At 38.3% G+C, this 21444-nt stretch overlaps 11 protein-coding genes across 11 annotated transcripts; 6 read left to right on the forward strand and 5 right to left on the reverse strand.

Annotated features, from left to right (window-relative positions):
- Positions 1-104: 104 nt before the first annotated feature.
- SPOG_04336 (But2 family protein But2) lies at positions 105-2420 on the reverse strand. The gene has a single exon (XM_013170412.1). The coding sequence runs from the start codon at positions 1893-1895 to the stop codon at positions 705-707; it is 1191 nt and encodes a 396-aa protein (XP_013025866.1). The 5' UTR covers positions 1896-2420; the 3' UTR covers positions 105-704.
- A 1587-nt stretch (positions 2421-4007) lies between these two features.
- Positions 4008-5600, forward strand: SPOG_04335 (reticulon-like protein). Its single transcript, XM_013170411.1, has one exon. It carries the CDS (start codon positions 4272-4274, stop codon positions 5172-5174), a length of 903 nt encoding a protein of 300 aa, XP_013025865.1. The 5' UTR covers positions 4008-4271; the 3' UTR covers positions 5175-5600.
- On the forward strand, positions 5529-6817 carry SPOG_04334 (uncharacterized protein). The gene has a single exon (XM_013170410.1). It carries the CDS (start codon positions 5731-5733, stop codon positions 6523-6525), a length of 795 nt encoding a protein of 264 aa, XP_013025864.1. The 5' UTR covers positions 5529-5730; the 3' UTR covers positions 6526-6817.
- On the forward strand, positions 6714-8367 carry SPOG_04333 (AP-3 adaptor complex subunit Apm3). Its single transcript, XM_013170409.1, has 2 exons — positions 6714-6975; positions 7024-8367. The coding sequence occupies exons 1-2, from the start codon at positions 6935-6937 to the stop codon at positions 8264-8266; spliced, it is 1284 nt and encodes a 427-aa protein (XP_013025863.1). The 5' UTR covers positions 6714-6934; the 3' UTR covers positions 8267-8367.
- Positions 8320-11061, reverse strand: SPOG_04332 (Smc5-6 complex non-SMC subunit Nse5). The gene has a single exon (XM_013170408.1). It carries the CDS (start codon positions 9557-9559, stop codon positions 8393-8395), a length of 1167 nt encoding a protein of 388 aa, XP_013025862.1. The 5' UTR covers positions 9560-11061; the 3' UTR covers positions 8320-8392.
- Positions 9778-12127, forward strand: SPOG_04331 (RNA polymerase II associated Paf1 complex). The gene is made up of 4 exons (XM_013170407.1): positions 9778-10012; positions 10062-10235; positions 10281-10420; positions 10475-12127. The coding sequence occupies exons 1-4, from the start codon at positions 9924-9926 to the stop codon at positions 11764-11766; spliced, it is 1695 nt and encodes a 564-aa protein (XP_013025861.1). The 5' UTR covers positions 9778-9923; the 3' UTR covers positions 11767-12127.
- A 56-nt stretch (positions 12128-12183) lies between these two features.
- SPOG_04330 (DNA-directed RNA polymerase III complex large subunit Rpc1) lies at positions 12184-16730 on the forward strand. Its single transcript, XM_013170406.1, has 2 exons — positions 12184-12276; positions 12329-16730. The coding sequence occupies exons 1-2, from the start codon at positions 12253-12255 to the stop codon at positions 16520-16522; spliced, it is 4218 nt and encodes a 1405-aa protein (XP_013025860.1). The 5' UTR covers positions 12184-12252; the 3' UTR covers positions 16523-16730.
- Positions 16731-16849: 119 nt separating this feature from the next.
- SPOG_04329 (uncharacterized protein) lies at positions 16850-17840 on the reverse strand (the record flags this gene model as incomplete). The annotated part of the gene is made up of 4 exons (XM_013170405.1): positions 16850-17326; positions 17430-17512; positions 17561-17784; positions 17830-17840. The coding sequence occupies 4 exons, from the start codon at positions 17838-17840 to the stop codon at positions 16850-16852; spliced, it is 795 nt and encodes a 264-aa protein (XP_013025859.1).
- A 348-nt stretch (positions 17841-18188) lies between these two features.
- Positions 18189-18878, reverse strand: SPOG_04328 (uncharacterized protein; the record flags this gene model as incomplete). Its single annotated transcript, XM_013170404.1, has 1 exon — positions 18189-18878. The coding sequence occupies one exon, from the start codon at positions 18876-18878 to the stop codon at positions 18189-18191; it is 690 nt and encodes a 229-aa protein (XP_013025858.1).
- Positions 18879-18989: 111 nt separating this feature from the next.
- On the reverse strand, positions 18990-21022 carry SPOG_04326 (uncharacterized protein). Its single transcript, XM_013170402.1, has one exon. It carries the CDS (start codon positions 20883-20885, stop codon positions 20184-20186), a length of 702 nt encoding a protein of 233 aa, XP_013025856.1. The 5' UTR covers positions 20886-21022; the 3' UTR covers positions 18990-20183.
- SPOG_04327 (EAP30 family protein Dot2) lies at positions 19106-19996 on the forward strand (the record flags this gene model as incomplete). The annotated part of the gene is made up of 2 exons (XM_013170403.1): positions 19106-19832; positions 19883-19996. The coding sequence occupies exons 1-2, from the start codon at positions 19197-19199 to the stop codon at positions 19994-19996; spliced, it is 750 nt and encodes a 249-aa protein (XP_013025857.1). The 5' UTR covers positions 19106-19196.
- Positions 21023-21444: the final 422 nt, after the last annotated feature.

Consider the following 21444-nt stretch of genomic DNA (forward strand, 5'->3'; position numbering starts at 1 on the left):
TATCACCAACAATCATAGAAGCATTAAGACATGTTTTCCATTGTTTAATTTGCATAGCTAAACATTAGTAAGTCAGTCACGCAACTACCATAATTCAACGAAACTTCGCTATTAATTGATGCTACTATCAAACTAAACCTCCATCTGTATGAGTAAGAAATAATTATTAAATTAAACAAGGAATACTAACATCTAATATTTAGATACAAAACATAGAATCAACCTGATTTTCATAAGTGTTTGTAGTAATTGGAAGCTTCTATACCTTGTATTTAATTATAGTTCAGATGTATGTTGATAGAATTGAATAAAAAATCGATGAACCCTCGACAAAACACGATTTTAGGATTCAAGAAAAACAAACAATACCAATTGATCGCTTCTTGGCAGACATCAAGATACCTGCTAAACTTGATTGCCCAAAGATACATGTAAAATAAAAAACTTTTATTCTTATATATTAGTTCATGTTGCGAATCAGCAATACGCTAGATGACACAGCATTAAGTGAACCCGACTTCAAAACTAAAAACGACTAGTTCCCAACACAACCAATTCAGGAACCAGGAATAGTAGCGTAAAAGATTAATATAGACAACAGGGATAAAAGGAACAATACTAGATAAGCATAATAACACAAAACTGTATCATGCAACATTCTTATATATGCGTATTTACATATAAACATCTGCAAAAAAAGCAGCTTAATCATAGTTGGCATTGGAGTAAACAAACATTGTCATACCGAGACGAGGGCTGATCGTGTGAACCCAGGACATGGAAGTGTCAGGGTTAGCAGCAGCAATTTCGTAGGTGTGAGAATGACCTGCGCGAGGGCAAGCAATGTTGGTAGAGTATTCACAGCCATAGTTGGAGCATTGAAAGCGAGCAACTTCAGAAAGACGTGTGGGTCCCTTGTTAGAGGTGGTTTGCTTCTTGGGGTTACCAGACATGTTATAAACAACAAACTCAGCAGGACCGTTAGAAGAAGAAACGTTCAAGGGGAAGAACTCGTTAGTCAAGCGAATGTCCAAAGCGCATTTAGTATAGTAGTACAAGGAACGGCCATAAGGCACGTCAAAGGTTTGCAAGACGGATTGGTTTTGGCCATTAGCACTAGAAACTTGAGGAATAGTGAAACGCTGCATGCGCTTGTCAGGAGCTTTGTAGTTGTAGTTGTAGATACCATGGGGCTGAAGACGCTCAGACTTAGGAGGAATGTCAGCAGAACGGTTAGAATAGTATTGTTCGCTGGAAATGGATGTATTAGAAAGACCAGTGTATTGACTACGGTAGTCAGAGAGGTTGAAAGCGACAGAGTCGATATCTTCACAGTCAATGCTACGTCCGGCACCAGTGAAGACTTGAGTACCACAGTGCATAAAACCCTTGCCGGAACGCTTCAAGACATAACCGAAGGGATCCAACTTACCACATTGCTGGGTGGCAGCAAAGTTGTTAGCGGGCTTGCGTTGAGTCAAGTCAACACGGTGACTACCATCATCATGTTGCTTCTTCTTATAGTCGGTGTGGTTGGTGAATTGGAGATCACGGTTGGCACCAATGTAAGCGTATTTGTTGCTGTCAGAAGCAAGACGTAAGAAAGACTCCTCGTCAATCATAAAGACGGCGGGATCGACGGCATCGTCCCAAGGGCGAAGGTAAGTCTTACCAGAGGTAGGGGAAACGTGCCAAACGGTGTAGTCGTAACCACTCTTTTCACGGAATCCAAGGACACCGAAAGTGTGGTTAACACCAACACCATTGTTAACATCATTGGAATGAGAGGCCTTGGAGGACTTGCGGTAAAGAGTATTAGAAGGAGCAGCAGAGCCACTAGAAACCAAAAGGGTGGCAGAAGCAACCAAACCAAAGAAAGAGTTGAGAAGTTGCATGTTTAAAAGAATAACAAGTAATCCGATATAGATAACTATAGATGAAAATATCTAAATAGATAACAGAGGGAAAACAAAAAACCAAGTTCAAACAGAATAGAACCGAAAATTATATGTTTTGAACTTTTTTATTTATTTCGGCGATTAGAATACGAAAGAATACCGATATCAACGATGAGAAAAAATTTTCCTAACAAAGTTGATGAAAAACAACGAAAGAAAAAGGTAAAGGAAGGGAGAGAAACGAGAAAAAAGGATTTGACTTTTCTTCTGTTTCTTTTTTTTTTTTAAGGGAGAGAAGGAGTTACTTTACTTTCGACTTGAAAAGACAAGACAGAAGAGTTAAAGTTAAAACAAGAGCAAGGTAAAAACCAAAACGAAAAGACTATACAACGAGATAGAGAAGGAAGCGTTTCCAAAAATTAGAAAAGCTACCGTAGTACTGATCCTTTCCTTATGAAAAAAAGTCAACCTCGCTATCTTGGTTTTCAAAAAAAGCTGAAGAAGGTGGGAGGGAGCCTAAATATATACCCGCTTCGTCACTTCCGTGAGCGGAGGTATCGGGATGAGAAAATAATAATGACAACGGCCGATCGCGTGATTGACGTAACCTTGAATCTCGGCACTCGTTGGTCGGGATAGAACGAGTTGGAACGCTAACTTTACCAAAGTGGACAACATCAGGATAGTGAAAGTAGTCTGTTCGTTTTCTGAATATAACGATAGTTTATTTCATAATGCAATAAATATAGGATATGGTAAGAGGGGAATAGTGCGATCCAGGAGAAGGAAGGAAAGAATAGAAAAAAAATAAGGACAAACAAAATAGTACAGGAGAAATATAGATGGATGAAGATTATGTTAATTCATTTTATCATCTAAATTATTAAAGGAAAGTTTTTCATCATCAAAAGATAAATAAATGAAACTTAGGTTATTCTTTATTTTGGTGGTCTCTTCCCTCTACGGATTATTCTGTTTCGCTTCCTTCTTAGAGAGGGCTTGACTTTTTCGATTTTCACCCCTCATTCTCCTCAACCCTCCCCTCGCCATCTTCCACTCTCATCCTTAATCTGTCTCATTAAAGTTTGGCTTAAGACATGGTACTAGAACTTTGCTGTTCGTTATAACAAATAAGGACGAGGTGGAAGTATCTCGCAAATATGATTGGCGAATATAGAGAGTACCGACCGATAGCAGAAATCAGTTGAGGGTGTCAAAGACCGAACGAGACCCTAAGAAACCCGAGACTTTACGGGTGACAGATTGGAGAGAGAGAGACAGGGAGAGAGAGAGATAGATAGTTAAAGATACTATGATTTTCGAGACTGATACTTAAAAGGAAGGATGAGATGTAGAGGGCTGGTAGAAGAAGTTGTTCGCAGCAAAAACAAACCAAAGATAATTAAAAAAATTGAAAAAGAAAAAAATAATAATAATAAAGTATTTATTGAATAGATAAATAAATAAACAAATAAGACGATAACGCGTTCTCGTTTGGATGATTGTTTTTCATTGGAAGAAAATTTATCTTACCAGTTACAGCCAAGTAGTCCACGTATTTACCGGTTTCGGTCATGACTGGCTTATAGGTTAGGAGGTCATCGCTAAAGGAATTTTCATGTTGAGACTTTGACCGAACTTTCCAATGAGATATGATAAGCAAGAAAACCTGACCGAGTGGAAACCAGCACATAAAAGTGAAAACCAACAGAGGAATAAACAAAAAATAGATATAGGTGTAGATAATTTTCTTGAACCATCTCTTACATCCATAAGTCCTTTACGCCCTTTTTCTCATTTTATTCTCATTTAATTTTTATTCTAGAGTGCCAAATACAAATCGTTTATACTTCCAATATATACAATACAATACAATACAATACAACAGTAATTCCTCGTGAACCATTGAAACAAGATTGTAGAAAGATACTATATCTTTTCTACGAATTCATCTGTTTATCATTCAGTTTCTTCTTCATTTAAATCAGAAAAATTCTGCTCTCCATGGTTCTCTCTTTGTTTTCACTCCATCATTGTTGCTATCCATAAAATTATCTTCTCTAATCACCATTCTATTAAAAATCACAGTTAAGATAATATTCTACATTGATTTTATTAGCGAGGTTTCTTTGGCCTTCTCTAACGTCATCCTTGAACCATCCTTCTTTCATCAGCAACGGCCATTTATCTTCTCCCCAAAACCTACAGCATCGTCTGCAGATTCTGATTTTGCATTTTTCGTGTTTTCTTTGCCATTTCTGGTTTAGTTGGTTTTGCTTCTCTTAACCTCTTGTTTTAGTTTCTATTGATCTCATTTTTGCTATTATTTCTTCATATCTTCTCCGCAACTTTTTTTTGTTGAACGTTTGAACCATGTCTGAACAACATTCTCTGAACCCTTTTGAACATACCGGTGCTGCTGAAAATGCAGACACTACCCAAAACGCTGCTGAGCAACTCATCCAGTCTCTGAACGCTGATCAGCTCGCTACTTCCTCTAAGCACGACACTACTGCTACCAAGAATGAATCTGGTGCTGGTGGCGCTGCTTCTAATCCCCATTTCTCTGAACACGAGACTCCTGTTCCCAAAGAGGAGGAAAAAGCCACCGCTTGCCCATTCTCTGGAGCCAAGGCCCCCTCTGCTGATGGTCATCATTGCCCTGCCATGGCTTGTGGTGGTCCTTTCACGAGCGAGTCTGAGCAAAGCGTCGATCCTAAAGTTGCTTCTTCCTTATGGCGTGTTCTCACTTGGAAGAATACTTCTTGCAGCTTGTCCTCTTTGTTGAGCATTCTCGCACTCTTCTTTGTCCCCTCCTGGATTAACATTCCCCGCTTGTTCTTCCGCACTATTCGCTACGTCTTGTTGATCACGTCCATCATTGAATTTGGCGGTCAATTTGCTTCTAGCGGTCGTCGTGGTGTTTTATCCCCTTTCCGCACCAAATATGTCACTTGCAACACCAAAGCTATCGACTGCTTCGTTAATTGTACTGTTGATATCGCTAATGTCCTTCTCATCCAATTCCAACGTGTCTTGTTTGCCGAATGTCCTTTGCTAACTTTTGCAGTTGCCATTGGCTCTTTCATTGAATACTTCCTTTCTGGTTTCCTCTCCTACAGAGGTCTCTTTATTTGGAATATCATTTTCGCTTTCACTCTTCCTAAATTGTATGAGATGAATGAAGCCTCCATCAAGCGCATGATCAGCTCTCTTGAGCAACAACAGAACAAGCTTAAGCATGACGCTGCTTCTGCCACCTCCTCTCAAAAGTAAACCAACTGTGACTGTGGCTTTGGCTTCGGCTTTTTTGAAGGAGAACCTTTTGTAAAATGTTCTTTTTCCTTTTTGTTGTATAAAAAGACATTTGGTTCCTATGTTTGTTTTTGTAAAAGACGGTTTGCTTTGTAACGAGAGTTTCCTGTTTATTTCATTTATTTTTCGTCATTCTATCTATGAAACGAACGAATGATGCTGACGCTTCTCTGATCTTGTTGTCTATCAGACAATGATGCCAATTTATTCATGGTTTTTACTTTACATATCTACCTGATTATATGATAAATATACTTTTGTTAGTAATCAACTAACTTAATAGTGGGAAAAGCTTCTTCGTGAAGTCATTTCAGAGTTCCTGCTTTTTGTCCAACAAGTTTGATCCACCTTCCACCACCAGGTCGTAGACTTTGCATTCATCAATATTAATGCTCAGCATACAACTTTATAAAAGCTTTTGAACATTATGTAGAGTAGTATAAACCAAGTAGGCCGTGGAAAATATTGAAAGGTTTTCTGCGTGTAAACATCAATCATACGGTTTTCACCATCGACCATGAGTGCAAAGAAAAAGTGGGTTATATCATCGCAAAAACATTACTCGCCATCCGAAGACAAAAGTTCTTTTACAAAAAACGCATTTGGATTTCACTCGAAAAAGTTTCAAAAGTCCCCTCTTAGGGAAAATATTGAAGATATTGAAGACCAAGACGAAATTCTACTTACCTCCATACGAGGATCCTCGACATCTAAAAAGCAAAAAAGGGAGCAGTTTCACGATGATATTCAAGAATTTTCGTCTGAAGAAGAGCCGACTTCCGTTCCTTTAGGTAGCCATGATTTCCGATATTCATCAACAATTGCAAACCCAAGTCTCCATTCTCCCTCCTCTGCTCTCACTTCCAAAGCCTTCGCGTTCCAATCCCCCACATCTGTGAAACGAGACCAGGCTCTCGAAAAGTCTCCTGTATCTGTGCATCTAGCAAAGTTTTCTGCAGCAGCTACCGGAACGCCTCCTCCCAAACCAGATTTTACAAACCGCTCACCTTTCTTAGATAAAAAGAAGAAAGAGTTTTCCTTATCGGAATGCACAAAGGCACTAGAAAGCCGCTATGTGGCACGCATACAGCATCGCGATTTTCAACAGCTAAACTTTGCCTCTCAAAATGTTAGGGATCAGTATACCAACCTGTTGTTGGTAGAGGAGAATCCAGCATCCGATTCACGAAAAAACTATCTACTATGCAAGAAGTCAACCGTCGAACTGGATCGATTACATTCGTTTTCCTTGCCTCCTCCCGTGTATAGATACCAGAATGATTGTATTGATGTATCGATAATTCCTTGTTAAAGCCAATATCTGTACCATAGATAGTTTTGGGTTGGCTCTCTTCAATCATTTCTTAGCTTCCTGCTACCCCAGAGATCTCCTTCTATGCCAGTCAAGTAATTTTATGTGGATTTTATCCGAATGCTCTAATGATGTTTGTTCCCTTTGTCCTGCCTGTCTAAATCGCGACAATAGCGTTACATATGCTACATAATTCTTCTAACAGTTTCGTCTACATACTAAATACTTCCATGAATTCTTATTATCTTCTTCCTATTTATTTACAGTTCTTATAAAATAAAATGAAATAAACACTATACCGTTTCCATCTCTCAAGACGCAGATAGAACTGACAACTTCAATCTACACCATAACCTACGGTACTTTTTGAGCTCCCTGTTTTGTTCAAATCTCACTTTAATCGTATGGAATGAGTACTTTGGAAGCCATCTATTTAATTGATATCTATGGGTAGTAACAGTTTTCTATTTTTTGCAAAATCTAACAAAAATTTGACAGATCGGTCCTGCTTCAAATTGAATCCAGAGGTAGAATATCGTCAGTGACTTCAGAGTTTATAAAGAGTGAAATATCAAAAAGCAAGTTAAGAAATGAAGAACCTCCTTTTATCATCTATCACATGAATTACCTCGTATTTCAACAATTGCAGGATGATGTTCGAATATGTATACCAGTAACCTGCGATACAGAACCTCTTTACATACATGATGTGATGAGACGGATTATAGAAGTAGTAAAGACTTATTTTGGAAGCTTCCAGTCATCCATAATTGAAAAACACACCTCTTTAATTGCACAGCTTCTGATAGAGATGATTGATTATGGGTATGCAATGAATATGGAGCCTAATGCTTTGCAAGACGTTATTCCCACTCCAAGTTTAATGAAAAAATTTATGGAAGTTACTGGTCTTCAACCTAATACACCTTCTGTTCACAAAAATACAGTGCCCTGGCGAACCTCCAAAGCCCGTTATACTAACAATGAGTTTTTTATCCGTATTATAGAGCGTGTTTTTGCTGTATATGAAGGTAATAATCAACTTGCATTTGGTTTTATGAAAGTTGACGTTGAATGTAAAAGTCAGTTGTCTGGAATTCCTGAGCTTTTACTATATTTGACGCCTGGATCAACTATGGAAAGTGCAAAGTTTCATAACTGTATTAATTTAAAACGATGGAAAGACCATCCTCTCCAATTGCAGTTCATACCGCCAGAAGGAAAGTTCATCCTTGCATCCTTTCACGCAGATTTATTTAAACAAAAATCTTTGCCTCTTAGTGTAGAAGCGAGGAATATGAATGATGGAAATTTTGAAATTCGCATACGGAACACAGGGAAAAAACCCATTGAAAATCTGGAAATAAGAGTTCCTTTGCCTGTGTCTTTAAGCAGCGTTTCCGCCACCCATGGTGACTATTTATTTCGTCCATCAAAAGGTTTAAACGATGAAGGTACTGTACTAGAATGGACTATAAAAAAAATTGAATGGACTTCCCCAGCCTATACTTTGAAGGGTGCCCTAAACAAAAAAAAGGGACTATCTATCAGTGATACTAGTTCTGAAAAGGAAGTGTACCCAAAACTTGAGCATCTGACTCTTCATTACAAATATCCACTCTCCATCCTTTCTCATTTTAAGGTTGAATCTCTCAAAGTTGTAAATCGTCCGGATATGAAGCCTTTTAAAGGCGTAAAGCATAGTGTAATAGCCCAAGATGTTTCTGTTCGCTTTAAATAACCTACTTAGAAATGTTTTCATGATCGTTCTTAGATGCTGATTACTAATGTACACTCTTTATCTTCATAATATATACTGAGTTTAACTAGTATAAATATAACTTTTTTTATTATCAAAAAGGCCTTGTCATCCTTGAATTGCTCCACTGTCTGAGTGCTCTAATATATAAATTAAAGTAGCCAAAGGCTTCAGGAAACTAATGACTTTTTCCGTATTAAGTTGCTCATAAGCCAAATAAAGCTGTCTCATTTTATCTAGCAACAATAGGCGTTTGTTTTTCTGTAAACTAGTAGAGTCTGCAGATAGCAAAGAGGAAAAAAAAAACGTCCAGCTTATTAAATGAAAGATCTGACGATTTTTCTTTTTCGGGATAAAACCTCGTGAAAGTGAATCAAGATGCTGAGTCGAACTATCCAATACGTGACGAATATTTACAGATATGCCTGCCCCTTTCATTATACAATACTGACTCAAACAATATCGAAGAGAAGAGTTACCAAGTGCCTGAAAAGCTCGCTGTTGTTTTTGTGGAGGCAAAAACTCCAAATGAAAGTCGATTTGGTTCAAAAAATGATAGGATTTTGTTAGTTGTACAACGACTGTAAGGCCTTTGGGAAGTGAAAGCCAAACCAATTGAAGCAGGTGGGCCGCATACTTTTCTAGTTTTTGAGTAGTCTCATTCGACAAATATGCCTTTCCCGCGGTCTTTCTATGATCTTTCTGATCATCTTCCGAAAAAGGAGAATCATATGGTCGTTGCTTTGGCAGAAAACCAGTTAAGATAATCTCTACTGCATCATCTAATTCACAATATTCTTCACCCAAGTATTCTTTCATTAATAAAGAATTATTTAACTTCGCATCGGAATCTAAGGCCAGTATCCAAATTTCTAGCAAGAGAAGCCATCGATTCATATCTTCGGGAATTGCAAACGTGTATGCTACCAAATCCCAAAAATCAACGTCTTTCGTAAACAGATTATGCATAGAAAAAACTAACAAGCTTTCATCACGAGGACTATCAAAGTCGGAAAGTTCCGTCTCAAATGACCAGGCTACTAGATTGTCTTTGCATCCTTTCTCTAAAATTTGTAGAAGCACCCAGCGACTAGTTTCTTGAAGATTCACTTGTGAGTATTCAGGATTAACAAGAAGAGTTAAGCATAACTGAATATAGCAAGCTGGGACTCTTGCAGAAGACACCTGAATTATATACTGTAAAACCCCTAGAGCTTTTAATAAGAGATCTTCCTCTATACAAAGCTCCAATATTGCTTTCAAAGCATAATTCATTTCGTTATGCTATCAATACTTTACAGTACAGTACCGCTTTGGCCCAGGTGAATGAATTAAGTGTTATTTTTCCAATCCCACTAACAGTAGCAGCAAAACAGTCTTTATAAAGTATTAACAATAATTAAAAATTAATAAAATAATATTTTATGAGATTGAACTTCGATCGATATACTTCCTAGGTCACAGTCAAATCTCTACCGAAACATTTACTTTTACAAAATTATGCATATCTTTTTACCATGAATCCAATCACTTCTTCACCTCTGTAACATGTTCTTGTAAGGTGTACGCAAGTTCACCTAAACAGTAGTTGCTATGTTGTAGTAAACTAGTACGGGACGTGAACCTATCCTTCACCAACATGGCTGACTTTCAAGATGAATTGTTAGCGTTAGCTGGTGTAGATGATGCGGGTTTGGGAAATGATCGTAAAAGATTGCATGATGAACTGTATGCTGCTTTTTTTTGTCAAGAAATCCTGAATTGACACGGTTTTTAGGGACGATGATTTGAGTAGTAGTTCAGACGAAGAAAAAGGCGATGAAAATGATTTCAATTCCAAAAATTCCGAAGTAAATGATAAAGAAAGTGAATCTGAAGAAGATTTCGAGGAAAAATACCAAAATCCATATCTGCTAGAAGGCAAATTTAAAGATGAAGCAGATCGAGCAAGGTAAACTCTTTGGCAAATTGAATTCGGATAGCTGACTGGATTTAGAATTATGGCCATGTCCGAAATTGAAAGAGAAAGTATTCTCTTTGAACGTGAAGAAGAAATATCCAAATTAATGGAAAGACGAGAGCTGGCCATTCGTCTTCGTCAACAGAATAATCAATATGCTGCACAGACAACAAGAAGTACGTACATACTATTTGAAGTAGAGTTCTTTTTTATACTAACAAATTCTTCAGAGTCTACTCGTGACAAACCATTGACCTCGACTGCAGCCGGTAAAAGAGATAAATTGACAGAACTAAAGAAAAGGCGCCAAGAACGAACATTTAAGCCCGACGAACCAACATTTAAGTCAAAGAAAGAAGGTCTTACGTCAGATTATGAAGAGGAATCCGAAAAAAGTGAAGCAGAAGCTTCTCCTTATTCTCCTACAGACCTGGAAGGAAAGGATGAAGTGAAGGTCGGGTTGTCGGACCTGAATAGTATTCGCATGGGTCGTAAGCATGTTGCTGAATATATGTATCACCCTACATTCGAAACCACAATTACTGGTTGCTTTATACGAGTAAAAATCGGGGAAAGAGATGGTAAAGGCGTATACAGATTATGTCAAGTTAAAGGAATCTCTGAAGGGCGTAAGCCTTACCGTGTTGAAGGTGTTCTCACAAAAACGTATCTAGAATGCTATCATGGTAAATCAAAGAGAGTTTTTGAGGCTAATGTTTTATCAAACGAACCTTTTACCGAGTCGGATTTTCAACGTTGGTGTCATCAAATGGCAGAGGACAAGCTCAGTATGCCATCGAAATCATTTATTGAGAGAAAACTAGATGATCTCAAGCAGATGACGCAGTATGTATTGAACGAAACAGAGGTATCAGACATTATTCGTAGAAAAAAGGAGCTTTCAAGGGTTCCTTCCAATCTCGCTGCAGAAAAAACACGCCTTCGTCAACATCGTCAAGCCGCTATTGCTGCCAACAACACAGAGCTCGCAAAAGAACTAGAAGAGCGACTAAATACACTTCAGGAACTTTCCGTGGGAAATGCGCCTCAAACAAACTTTTCGGCAATGGATCAGCTTGCAAAGGTTAATGAGCGTAATCGCCGCCGTAACCAAGCTGAGGTTCGTTTAGCTGAGAAGCGTATGAATGAAGAACGACGACGATTAGCTACATCTGTGTCAACTTCAGCTACAAGTCTGCCATCGTTAGCTATTGCTGATAGTAATTCTAAAACCTCGACGCCCTCCGTGTCTGCGTCCGGTGTTTCAACGCCTCAAACCGATCAAAATCTCTCATCTAATACTCCTTCAGCGTCTCAATCTCAAACTGCTGTCTCTTTCAACACTACACCTAAATTATCTCCTTCGGATTCTCATATATCGATCAACGAACCTGTTCCACCGCCCGCTGATCGTGAGCCCGCCACCTTAGCTGAGAAGGAAGCTCGGCTTCGTGAGAAGGCTGTTCACGGTATTGATGATTTGATTGCTACTGTTGATTTCGGTATTGATATTAACATTTGAGCAATTTCAGTTAAGATTGTATACTTCCACTGTTTATTGCCTGTTTTTATGATGAACCCACCGTTTCTTGTACAATCCGCATGTTGAACTCCAAAAAGCTACACTAACTTATTTCTATATCGTAATGTAATTATAATTATAGTTTGCAGTGGGCTTTCTTGAAAGAAAAAACTAAAAATACTTGAACTACTGGATCAGGAAGGTTCGTAGCTGGTGTATGCACTCAACAATTTTGCTGCTTTAGATAAATGTTTAACTGTAATTTTTACGACTCAAAATATACTTTTTTGGAACATTTATTTTTTAATTCTGATTGCCCACAATGATTATAATGAATACTTATATTATTGTAAACTCCGTTATAATTATGCGATTTTATAATAACCGGCCTTAAAATCTGTTTTCTACCAACAACGTCTGGTGTTGCAAAAGCCATATTTTGGCTTGCATCTTGTCAATTTGATTGTAATAAATAATTTATGAGTTATGAAGGATCCTATTGATAATCAGGTAAGGAGTTCGAAGCCATTGCTCAAATAACAGATAACTAACCCTAAAATAGGTGCCCAAAAAGATCAAGCATTTGCAGTTTGGCATCAGCGGGCCAAAGGAATTCGTCAAAGATGCCACAGTCGAGGTTTTTAGCCGTGATTTATATACAATGACCGATAGGTCACCAGCCGAACATGGTGCCCTGGACTTGCACATGGGTACTAGCAATAAGCAAATTACTTGTACCACATGTGGTGAGTCAATGGCCGATTGTATGGGCCATTTTGGTTATGTGAAACTTGCTTTACCTGTTTTTCATATCGGCTACTTTAAAGCTACAATGACCATTTTACAAAATATATGCAAGGATTGCTCAAGTGTTTTACTTACAGATCCTGAGAAGAGGCAATTTCTTAAGGAGCTTAGACGCCCTGGGATTGATAATTTAAGGCGATCTCAAGTTTGTAAGCGCATTAATGATCAGTGTAAAAAGACCCGTCAGTGTCCTGTATGCGATTCTATGCAGGGGGTTGTTAAAAAGGCTGGTCCTTTGAAAATTATTCATGAACGTTTTCGTTATGCTAGAAAATCTCAAGATGATGAGGGCGAGTTTCGCCATACCTTCGATGAGGCTATCAAGACTATACCCGAATTGAAAATGCATCTTACCAAAGCTCACGATGATCTTAATCCCCTGAAAGTTTTGAATTTATTTAAGCAAATCAATCCAGTTGATTGTGAGCTTTTAGGAATGGATCCAGAATTCGGACGTCCTGAAAACTTATTATGGCAATATGTCCCTGCACCTCCTGTCTGTATTCGCCCTTCAGTAGCTCAGGAAGGTGCAACTACTGAGGATGATTTGACTGTAAAAATTACTGAAATAGTTTGGACTAGTTCTCTTATTCGCGCTGCTTTGAGTAAGGGCACTCCTGTCAGCAATTTAATGGAGCAATGGGAATTTATGCAACTATCAATTGCAATGTATATCAATAGTGAAATGCCTGGTCTACGCCCTTCTGATATGCCATCGAAGCCAACACGTGGCTTATGCCAACGTTTAAAAGGGAAATCTGGTCGATTTCGTGGTAATTTGTCGGGTAAGCGTGTCGATTTTTCTGGTCGAACTGTTATTAGTCCCGATCCTAATTTACGAATTGATCAAGTCGCTGTCCCTTACCGTATCGCAAAGATTCTTACATTCCCTGAAAGAGTTACTACTCAAAACAAACTATTTTTACAACAATGTATAAAAAATGGGCCGGATGTTCATCCTGGTGCTAATTACATTATTGATCGTGAAAGTGATTTGAAGAGATTTTTACGGTTTGGCAATAGAAACCGTATCGCTGATGATTTAAAAATTGGTGACATCGTCGAACGACATTTAAATGATAACGATGTTATTTTATTTAATCGTCAGCCATCCTTACACAAGCTCTCTATTATGGCTCACCTTGTAAAAGTGCGTCCATGGAGAACCCTCAGATTTAATGAGTGTGTCTGTGGCCCGTATAACGCCGACTTTGATGGTGATGAAATGAATCTTCATGTACCACAAACTCAGGAAGCAAAAACTGAGGCTTTGGAGTTGATGGGCGTCAAAAACAACCTAGTAAGTCCTCGTAATGGTGAACCTATTATTGCAGCTACTCAAGATTTTATTACTGCTTCTTATTTGTTATCGTTAAAAGATACCTTTTTAGATAGAAAAACATTTGCTAATATGTGCTGTTACATGGTTGACGCTTCTGTACATATCGATATGCCACCTCCGGCTATTTTGAAACCTCGCTGTTTATGGACAGGCAAACAATTATTCTCTGTTTTGATGAAGCCAAGCCGTTTCAGTCCTGTCCAAGTTAATCTGGATGCGAAAACTCGATCATTTAGCAGAATTAAATCCAATACCCCTGAAATGTGTCCAAAAGATGGCTATTTAATGATTAGAAACAGTGAAATTATTGCTGGCGTTGTGGATAAATCCGTAGTCGGTGATGGAAAGAAAAATTCTTTATTTTACGTTATCCTTCGAGATTATGGCTCGATGGCAGCTGCTGAAGCTATGACTCGATTATCAAAAATGTGTGCTAGATTTATGGGTAATCGAGGTTTCTCCATTGGTATTAGTGATGTGCAGCCTGGACAAAGTCTTTCGCTTCAGAAAACGGACTTGGTTAACAAATCCTATGCCACGTCCGACGATTTTATTATGCAATATGCGAAAGGTACTTTGGAAACTCAACCCGGTTTAGACCAAGAAGCAACTTTAGAAGCAAAGATTTCTTCTACTCTTTCAAAAGTTCGTGATGATGTTGGTGAAATATGTATGGATGAACTGGGACCAATGAACTCACCTCTTATTATGGCCACTGCCGGCTCGAAGGGTTCAAAAATCAATGTTTCTCAAATGGTTGCCTGTGTTGGACAGCAAATTATCAGTGGTAAGCGTGTTCCAGATGGTTTTCAAGATAGATCACTTCCTCATTTCCACAAAAATTCAAAGCATCCTTTGGCTAAAGGGTTTGTTAGCAATAGCTTTTATAGTGGTTTAACTCCGACCGAATTTTTGTTCCACGCAATTTCTGGTAGAGAAGGTCTGGTTGATACAGCCGTCAAGACTGCTGAAACTGGCTATATGTCTCGACGCTTGATGAAATCGCTCGAAGACCTCTCTTCCGCGTATGATGGTACGGTTCGAAGCTCCAACAGTGACATTGTTCAATTCTTATACGGTGACGATGGTTTGGATCCTACATATATGGAGGGTGATGGACAAGCAGTCGAATTTTCTCGTAGCTGGACTCATTCTGTTAGTATTTCTGATGATAAGCATGACCAGCCCTTATTTCCATACCAAATTATTAATATTACAAAGTCTGCTCTTTCACATCCCCGGTTTATTCAAAATTGCAATGGAGATTTTATTGAAACAATTCGGAAATTCGTGACCGAGCTAATCGCTAACCAAATGGCCAAAGTTCGAGAAAATCGCGGTTTATCTCCTATGCTTGAGGAACCGGATTTAGACGATATGGATGATTTTGAGAGCGATGATTTCGCACCAGTTGCGGCTAGAAAGTCAGTGGAAAATATTATACGAGTCACTGAGAAACAACTAAATACATTCTTGGACTATTGCTGGGAGAAGTACATGCGTGCTAAAGTTGAACCTGGCACAGCTGTCGGAGCTGTCGGAGCCCAGTCTATTGGTGAACCTGGTACACAAATGACGCTAAAAACGTTCCATTTCGCTGGTGTTGCTGCCCAAACTACACTTGGTGTACCTCGTATCAAAGAAATTATTAATGCGGCAAAAACTATCAGTACTCCTATTATCAGTGGCCAGTTGGTTAACAATACAGATGAACGCTCAGCTCGCGTTGTTAAGGGAAGAATTGAGAAAACCTATTTGAAAGACGTTACTAGTTACATTGAAGAGGTCTACGGCCCTATGTCTGCGTATATCGCCGTCCAAGTAAATTATACTACTATATCTAAGCTCCAATTGGATATCACCTTAGCTGACATAGCTGCTGCTATATGGAGTGATCGAAAGTTGAAGATTCCTTCTCAGCAGGTTACCGTGAATAATACTCTTCAGCAGATCCATGTTCATACCTCCTCTGAGGGTAAGAGCGGCGAGAGTGAATTATATTATCGGTTGCAAAATTACAAACGCGCTCTTCCTGATGTGATTGTGGCTGGCGTTCCTGAAATAAATCGTTCCGTGATTAATCAAGAAGCTGGAAAGATTGAACTATTTATGGAAGGTTATGGTTTGCGTGAAGTTATGAACATTGAAGGTATAGTGGGCACAACAACAACAACAAATCATGTTATGGAAATGAAAGCAGTTTTGGGGATTGAGGCTGCTCGTACCTCCATTATCTCAGAAATCGGCTATACGATGGCTAAGCATGGTCTTACTGTGGATCCGCGTCATATTATGCTTCTGGGTGATGTTATGACTTGTAAAGGCGAAGTTTTGGGGATTACAAGATTTGGTGTATCGAAAATGAAAGATAGTGTACTGGCCTTAGCTTCATTTGAAAAGACGACAGATCATTTATTTGATGCAGCTGCTCGATTTGCTAAAGATTCAATTGAAGGAATTAGTGAGTGTGTTGTACTTGGAAAATTGGCGCCGATTGGTACAAATGTTTTCCAACTTATCAGAAGGACTGAAGAAGATGAAGAGCAGAAGCCAAAACGCCTCTTATTTGATACGCCTTCCTTACCTCAACTAAAACTGACTGCTTAATTCCTTACCCTTGCATTGTATAATACGAAGGCTTTTATAAATATTGGTTTTCAAGGTTATGTTTTGGTTTTTTTTGATTTAATAATGATACATAGTATTTTAGACTTGTTAACATGGAATTTAGTTGCAATTATAAAATAAAAGGATTTCCGGTATTAATTTATACATTTAATAATATGGACTAAAATAAATTAAATTCCAAAACCGTATCATGAGGGTCAGACGAATAAACGAACTCAGAGCATTGCATGTTGAAGTGGGTTAAAAACGTAGAATTGTGAATTCAATAATAACTTAAAAACATTGCCTACCTATGAGCGGTCAAAATTAAGCAGCGACGTAGTTCGAGTATTTTTCAATTAAATTGGTGCAATGCAAAAGCTTTTGTAGGTTGCATATCATATTAACCTGTAATTTTTCATTAAGATATGTGTCACTAGGGACATCCATGGAATCTAAAAGCCGACAAGCATGGGAAATTGACGACAAATCTGTCAGGGAGAACTGTGAGAGATCTTCGAGTTTGTTTCTCAAATGAGAAGCACACGATTGAAGTTTTTTAACAGTAAATCTTTGAGAATTTGCATTTATAGAATCTTCATTTTCCGTTGAGTCAAGTTGAGATAGAGTTTGCAAGGCAGAGGAATAACCAGATGGATATTCAGTGATTTCAAAAGGAATGCTAGCACACTTTCCACTGCGAATATTCTGGATGTCGTTGGGAATCTCATAGATCTTCATTTCATTCAAGTTGAAGTTAAACGGAAAAAGAAGTAAAAATTTCAGCTTTAAAACCTTTGAGCTCTATTGCACGACGTTAGCATGGCCCAATCGTTAGTTTAGAATTAGGCTGGGGACCTTGCTCTGCATGCTTGGGGAAAAAGCACAGGCCCATTGTTTAACTCACCTGCTCTAAGAATGATAAGACACTCTCATTAATAGCATCTGCAAACAAAGCATATCCAATAGGTGATGATCCCAAAAGTTTGCCTGCCTGTTAACAAACACCAAATGAAAATTATAAAGTAAAAATCTTACAATGTTCTATCTTCTCCGTAAGAAAAGATGCATCCAGATTTCCATTTCTACACACTAACTCCGCAGACTCTTGAATGGCTATAGCGAAATCAAAATTATGAGGTGAAGCTAAGCCATAATTGAAGCTTTTTCCGACAAGTAGTAAAGCTACGTCGGGTATAGGCGCATTGTTGGCTTCATACCTCGAATGTATAGCGGCCACTTCATATAAGACCGTCGATTCTCTAGTTAGACATTAGACTTTGATCACCGAGACAGTGCATTCATACACATAAATCATAATAAACAAGAAAACAAGAGAATAAAGGAAATTCTTGCTACAACAAACGATGAATTTTAAAGGTAGTTGGAAGAAATCACACGTCCAACAGTTCAACAAAAGTAACAAAGTAACAGGCATAAATGTAGGAAACATTATAAACAAGTGAAGTATAACAGAAGCAGGAGGATGTAATAAATAAAAAATGAACAAAATCTAGAATGAAAAGAAAATACAAACCTTTCAAAAACAGATCTGAAAGCCTTTGTAGAATACCCTTGTGCATATATACAGAAAAAAGATATCAGCCAGCTAACAGATACTTAAGAGTATTTGACAACTCATCCGACAGAATTATCCGACTACATTTCATAATGCAGGACTGTTAGGATAGGTTCTCAAAAGCTTATGCATGTTGGCTTGTGATAACTTGATTTGTTCCTTTAGCTGATAAGCTTTACCTTGCAATAAGGTAACCTGAGATTCCAAAGTTTGGTTTGGCGAATTTGGAAGCTGTTGCTCTTCTGCTGCAGAAGAAGCATTCGAAGCCGGGGAAGAAGCAGCGGAATATGCACTATACGGGATAGCAGAGAAATTTAAGACCAGATCTCGAGAAGTAGAACTGCGAACGTCAGGACTAGGAGCAAAAAATCCAGAGGAAGCTGAAGACGAAGTCGAAGATGAAGATTTCGGTTTTTTTCGAAAAAATCCTTTCTTCTCATGTGTGCTTCCTGGAGCATTCAATGGGGATGATCTCTGAAGTAGTAAGTCCTTTTTTTCAGCTACTAACCTTTGTAACTTCAAAATCTGGCACTGGAGACTTTCCAATTTTGCGTATTTCTGTTGCATATCTGTATAGGCGTTGACAAAAGCCTCATGAAACATTTTTGCCTGCTTCTTGTTGAACCTAGCTGTCCATCTTCCAAGGGCTTCTGTAGTTAAAGGCTCATCGGCTTGTCCAAGAGATTCATCTCCATGTGCGCTACTTTCGTTTCCCGACGATATTGTCGAAAAAGAAACGAACGAATTCCCTCGAAACAGGACCGTTCGATGAGGCATTACAAAATTGCACTCCAAAGTGCAAGGATTCTCCTTTGGATTCTATTCTGAAGCCAACAAGCATCCAACGAATGTTGTATGCTCCGCGCAAGTTCGATTTCGTTTACTCTTGCATGAATCACCGATTAGCGCATTGCAAACAGTCGCGGTATATGGTGTTTGTGTGGTATAGCGTGGTCGTTAAAGGTTTCTGAAAACGCGTTTTGTTTACGTGTGCCCTTGAACATGTCGAAAGCAAAACAAGCGCTTGAATGAAGATTGAGTAGTTTTATATTCAATTTATCGATTCTTGGAGACCCGTGAGGTTTTAGTTTATTCATGCACAAAAGAGTTGGCATTGGCGCGTTAAACAAGGATCCATTCAAACAATATGAACAAGTAGGCAATGAATTGATAGAACAACAAGCTGAAGAGATTGCTTCTCAACTTTCCACTTTTCAAGAGGCTTTGAAAAATTTTGCTAAAGAACATGCAGCTGAAATTCGCAACAATGCTGAATTTCGTAGAACATTTACAAAACTGTCTTTGAAAGTCGGCTTAGATCCGCTGGTAAGTGGATCGGGTGAGTCTGCATGGTCGGCTGTTGGTATGAATGAGTTTTACTTACAAGTCGCTGTTCGAGTGGTTGAAGTTTGTCATGCAACACAACTGGAAAATGGAGGACTCGTCTCTGGCAGCCGAGTTTGCCAATTTTTGAACGAAGAAAACGAAGCTTCTGGGTATGATTTGTTAACAGAAGATGACATTATTCGTGCTGTGGAAGCTTTAAAACCCCTTGGTCCAGGCTGTGATATTGAAGAAATTGCCGGCAAGCGTTATATTAGGTCATTACCATTAGAACTTAGCAAAGATCAGAACTTTGTGTTAGAAGCTGTTGAGGTACTTGGTTATGTCACTGTTTCCATACTGAAAGACAATTATGGTTGGGATCATGGGCGATGCATCCATGTGTTGGTATGTTCAATAGTCTTACACTCGATAGCTTTTACTAATTTGACGCGCAGAATGACTTGGTATCAAAGTCACTTTTATGGATAGACAATCAATCTGTGGAAACTACCTACTGGGGAGCCAGTACGTTAATTGACGAAAAACCATTTCAGATAGTAGAATATTAGATTATAAACTCTATAAATTCTCTTGTTTTGATGCAACCCCATTTTAAAACTTATATGGAAGCCGGAACATAAGGAAAATTAACAAAAGATGTGAAAAATCATAATAAAACGAAAAAAAAAAAAGAAAAGAGGTCATGCTATGCATACTTAAAACTTATGAAAAATTAGCCTCTATAGATGATAAAAGTCATGCTTTGAAGGTCTTTGGAACATCAAAAGAAGATGGAGAGAATGGTGTAGTCATGAAAACAAAATGAACTGGACGATATCCTTGATCCTGCAATTCATTTTCTTCACTAAATTGAAGAAGATCAACTTGCTTCTGTGGCATCGGAAGCGTCTTCAGGCTAGTTGCAGAATACGCTCTAGGAGGATGAACGCCGAAGTTATGCCGGTTTGAGTATCGTTGGAAAGAAGAAGGAACTCGTTTTTTTCTTTCCCTCTTTCGCTTATTTTTTATATAAACTAATTTTACACGGACATAAGCTTCTGTTTGCTCTGGATGCAATTTTAGAGGTAAGATCGTTTCTTGAAGTCCTTCAGTCAAAGCTTCATCCAGAGAAATCTCAGCTTCACCCACTACATGAGGAATCGTTTTACTACGAAATTGAAGACTAATGTTCAAAAAGGAAGATGAGGTAAGAGTAGTAATGGCGAAGGAAGCCTTGTTGCTCAGTCTATGTTCATTGACTCCCATATGCGAAAGAGGAACACATTTCATTACCCCAGATAACTTTAACAGGCACTGAAATGGCTTTACTTCCATTGAATGCTTGAAAATCGATTCATACTGGTTACGATAGATCAAGCGTTTCCATTGAGGACTCCATTCTTCCCATTGTTCAGGTGTCACATAGATATGCAACCTCCCGAGTTCTACAGAACTCATCGGTGATATCAATTTGTGTGCTTTTTACCCTCCAAAAGATAAATTGGCTTTATGACAAAGGGAACAAAAAAATCTGCGACATGACTCTATTAGACTTACCAGCCATCTTTATTATTTTTGGTATTAGCAACGGAAAGTATCGTTGTTACCATGAAACAAGTAACATTTTGTTTACAATCGCTTTTTTTATAAAACAATCAAAGTTATCAGATTTTATTTCTTTAAATCTTTATAAAGAATTTTTCTTTTTTATAAAGATATTAAGCAATCTTGGTTATGCAGATTTGCGTATGCCAATCCTGTCGATGTTGAGTCTCTTTCGTATAAAATGATTTACATAGCAATTGGTCCCAATTCAAGTCATTTGGTGACATATGCAAAGCTTGAAAGGGATTTTAACCTTCCGTATCTAGTGGATCCGTGTGCTTTTCTTTGGTATTCATAATGTATCAACAAAACTCTGGTGATGGTGTGTTAAAATCTCACCAAAGCCTAACAAATGGATACCTCTACTGGATCTATAAAAGCGGGTCTAAAAGCTCATACAGACATAGGGGAA

Source organism: Schizosaccharomyces cryophilus (genome assembly GCF_000004155.1).
Source record: "Schizosaccharomyces cryophilus OY26 unplaced genomic scaffold supercont4.9, whole genome shotgun sequence".
Classification (NCBI taxonomy): domain Eukaryota; kingdom Fungi; phylum Ascomycota; class Schizosaccharomycetes; order Schizosaccharomycetales; family Schizosaccharomycetaceae; genus Schizosaccharomyces; species Schizosaccharomyces cryophilus.

Excerpts from the sequence above, each read along its gene's own strand:
- SPOG_04336 (XM_013170412.1), bottom strand. The coding sequence starts at position 1,895 with ATGCAACTTCTCAACTCTTTCTTTGGTTTGGTTGCTTCTGCCACCCTT.
- SPOG_04331 (XM_013170407.1), top strand. The coding sequence starts at position 9,924 with ATGGCTGACTTTCAAGATGAATTGTTAGCGTTAGCTGGTGTAGATGAT. Across the intron at positions 10,236-10,280 it reads GATGAAGCAGATCGAGCAAG|AATTATGGCCATGTCCGAAA; the intron begins GTAAACTCTTTG and ends GACTGGATTTAG. Across the intron at positions 10,421-10,474 it reads TGCTGCACAGACAACAAGAA|AGTCTACTCGTGACAAACCA; the intron begins GTACGTACATAC and ends CAAATTCTTCAG.
- SPOG_04335 (XM_013170411.1), top strand. The coding sequence starts at position 4,272 with ATGTCTGAACAACATTCTCTGAACCCTTTTGAACATACCGGTGCTGCT.
- SPOG_04332 (XM_013170408.1), bottom strand. The coding sequence starts at position 9,559 with ATGAATTATGCTTTGAAAGCAATATTGGAGCTTTGTATAGAGGAAGAT.
- SPOG_04334 (XM_013170410.1), top strand. The coding sequence starts at position 5,731 with ATGAGTGCAAAGAAAAAGTGGGTTATATCATCGCAAAAACATTACTCG.
- SPOG_04326 (XM_013170402.1), bottom strand. The coding sequence starts at position 20,885 with ATGAGTTCTGTAGAACTCGGGAGGTTGCATATCTATGTGACACCTGAA.
- SPOG_04330 (XM_013170406.1), top strand. The coding sequence starts at position 12,253 with ATGAAGGATCCTATTGATAATCAG. Across the intron at positions 12,277-12,328 it reads AGGATCCTATTGATAATCAG|GTGCCCAAAAAGATCAAGCA; the intron begins GTAAGGAGTTCG and ends ACCCTAAAATAG.
- SPOG_04333 (XM_013170409.1), top strand. The coding sequence starts at position 6,935 with ATGAGTACTTTGGAAGCCATCTATTTAATTGATATCTATGG. Across the intron at positions 6,976-7,023 it reads TATTTAATTGATATCTATGG|ATCGGTCCTGCTTCAAATTG; the intron begins GTAGTAACAGTT and ends AAAATTTGACAG.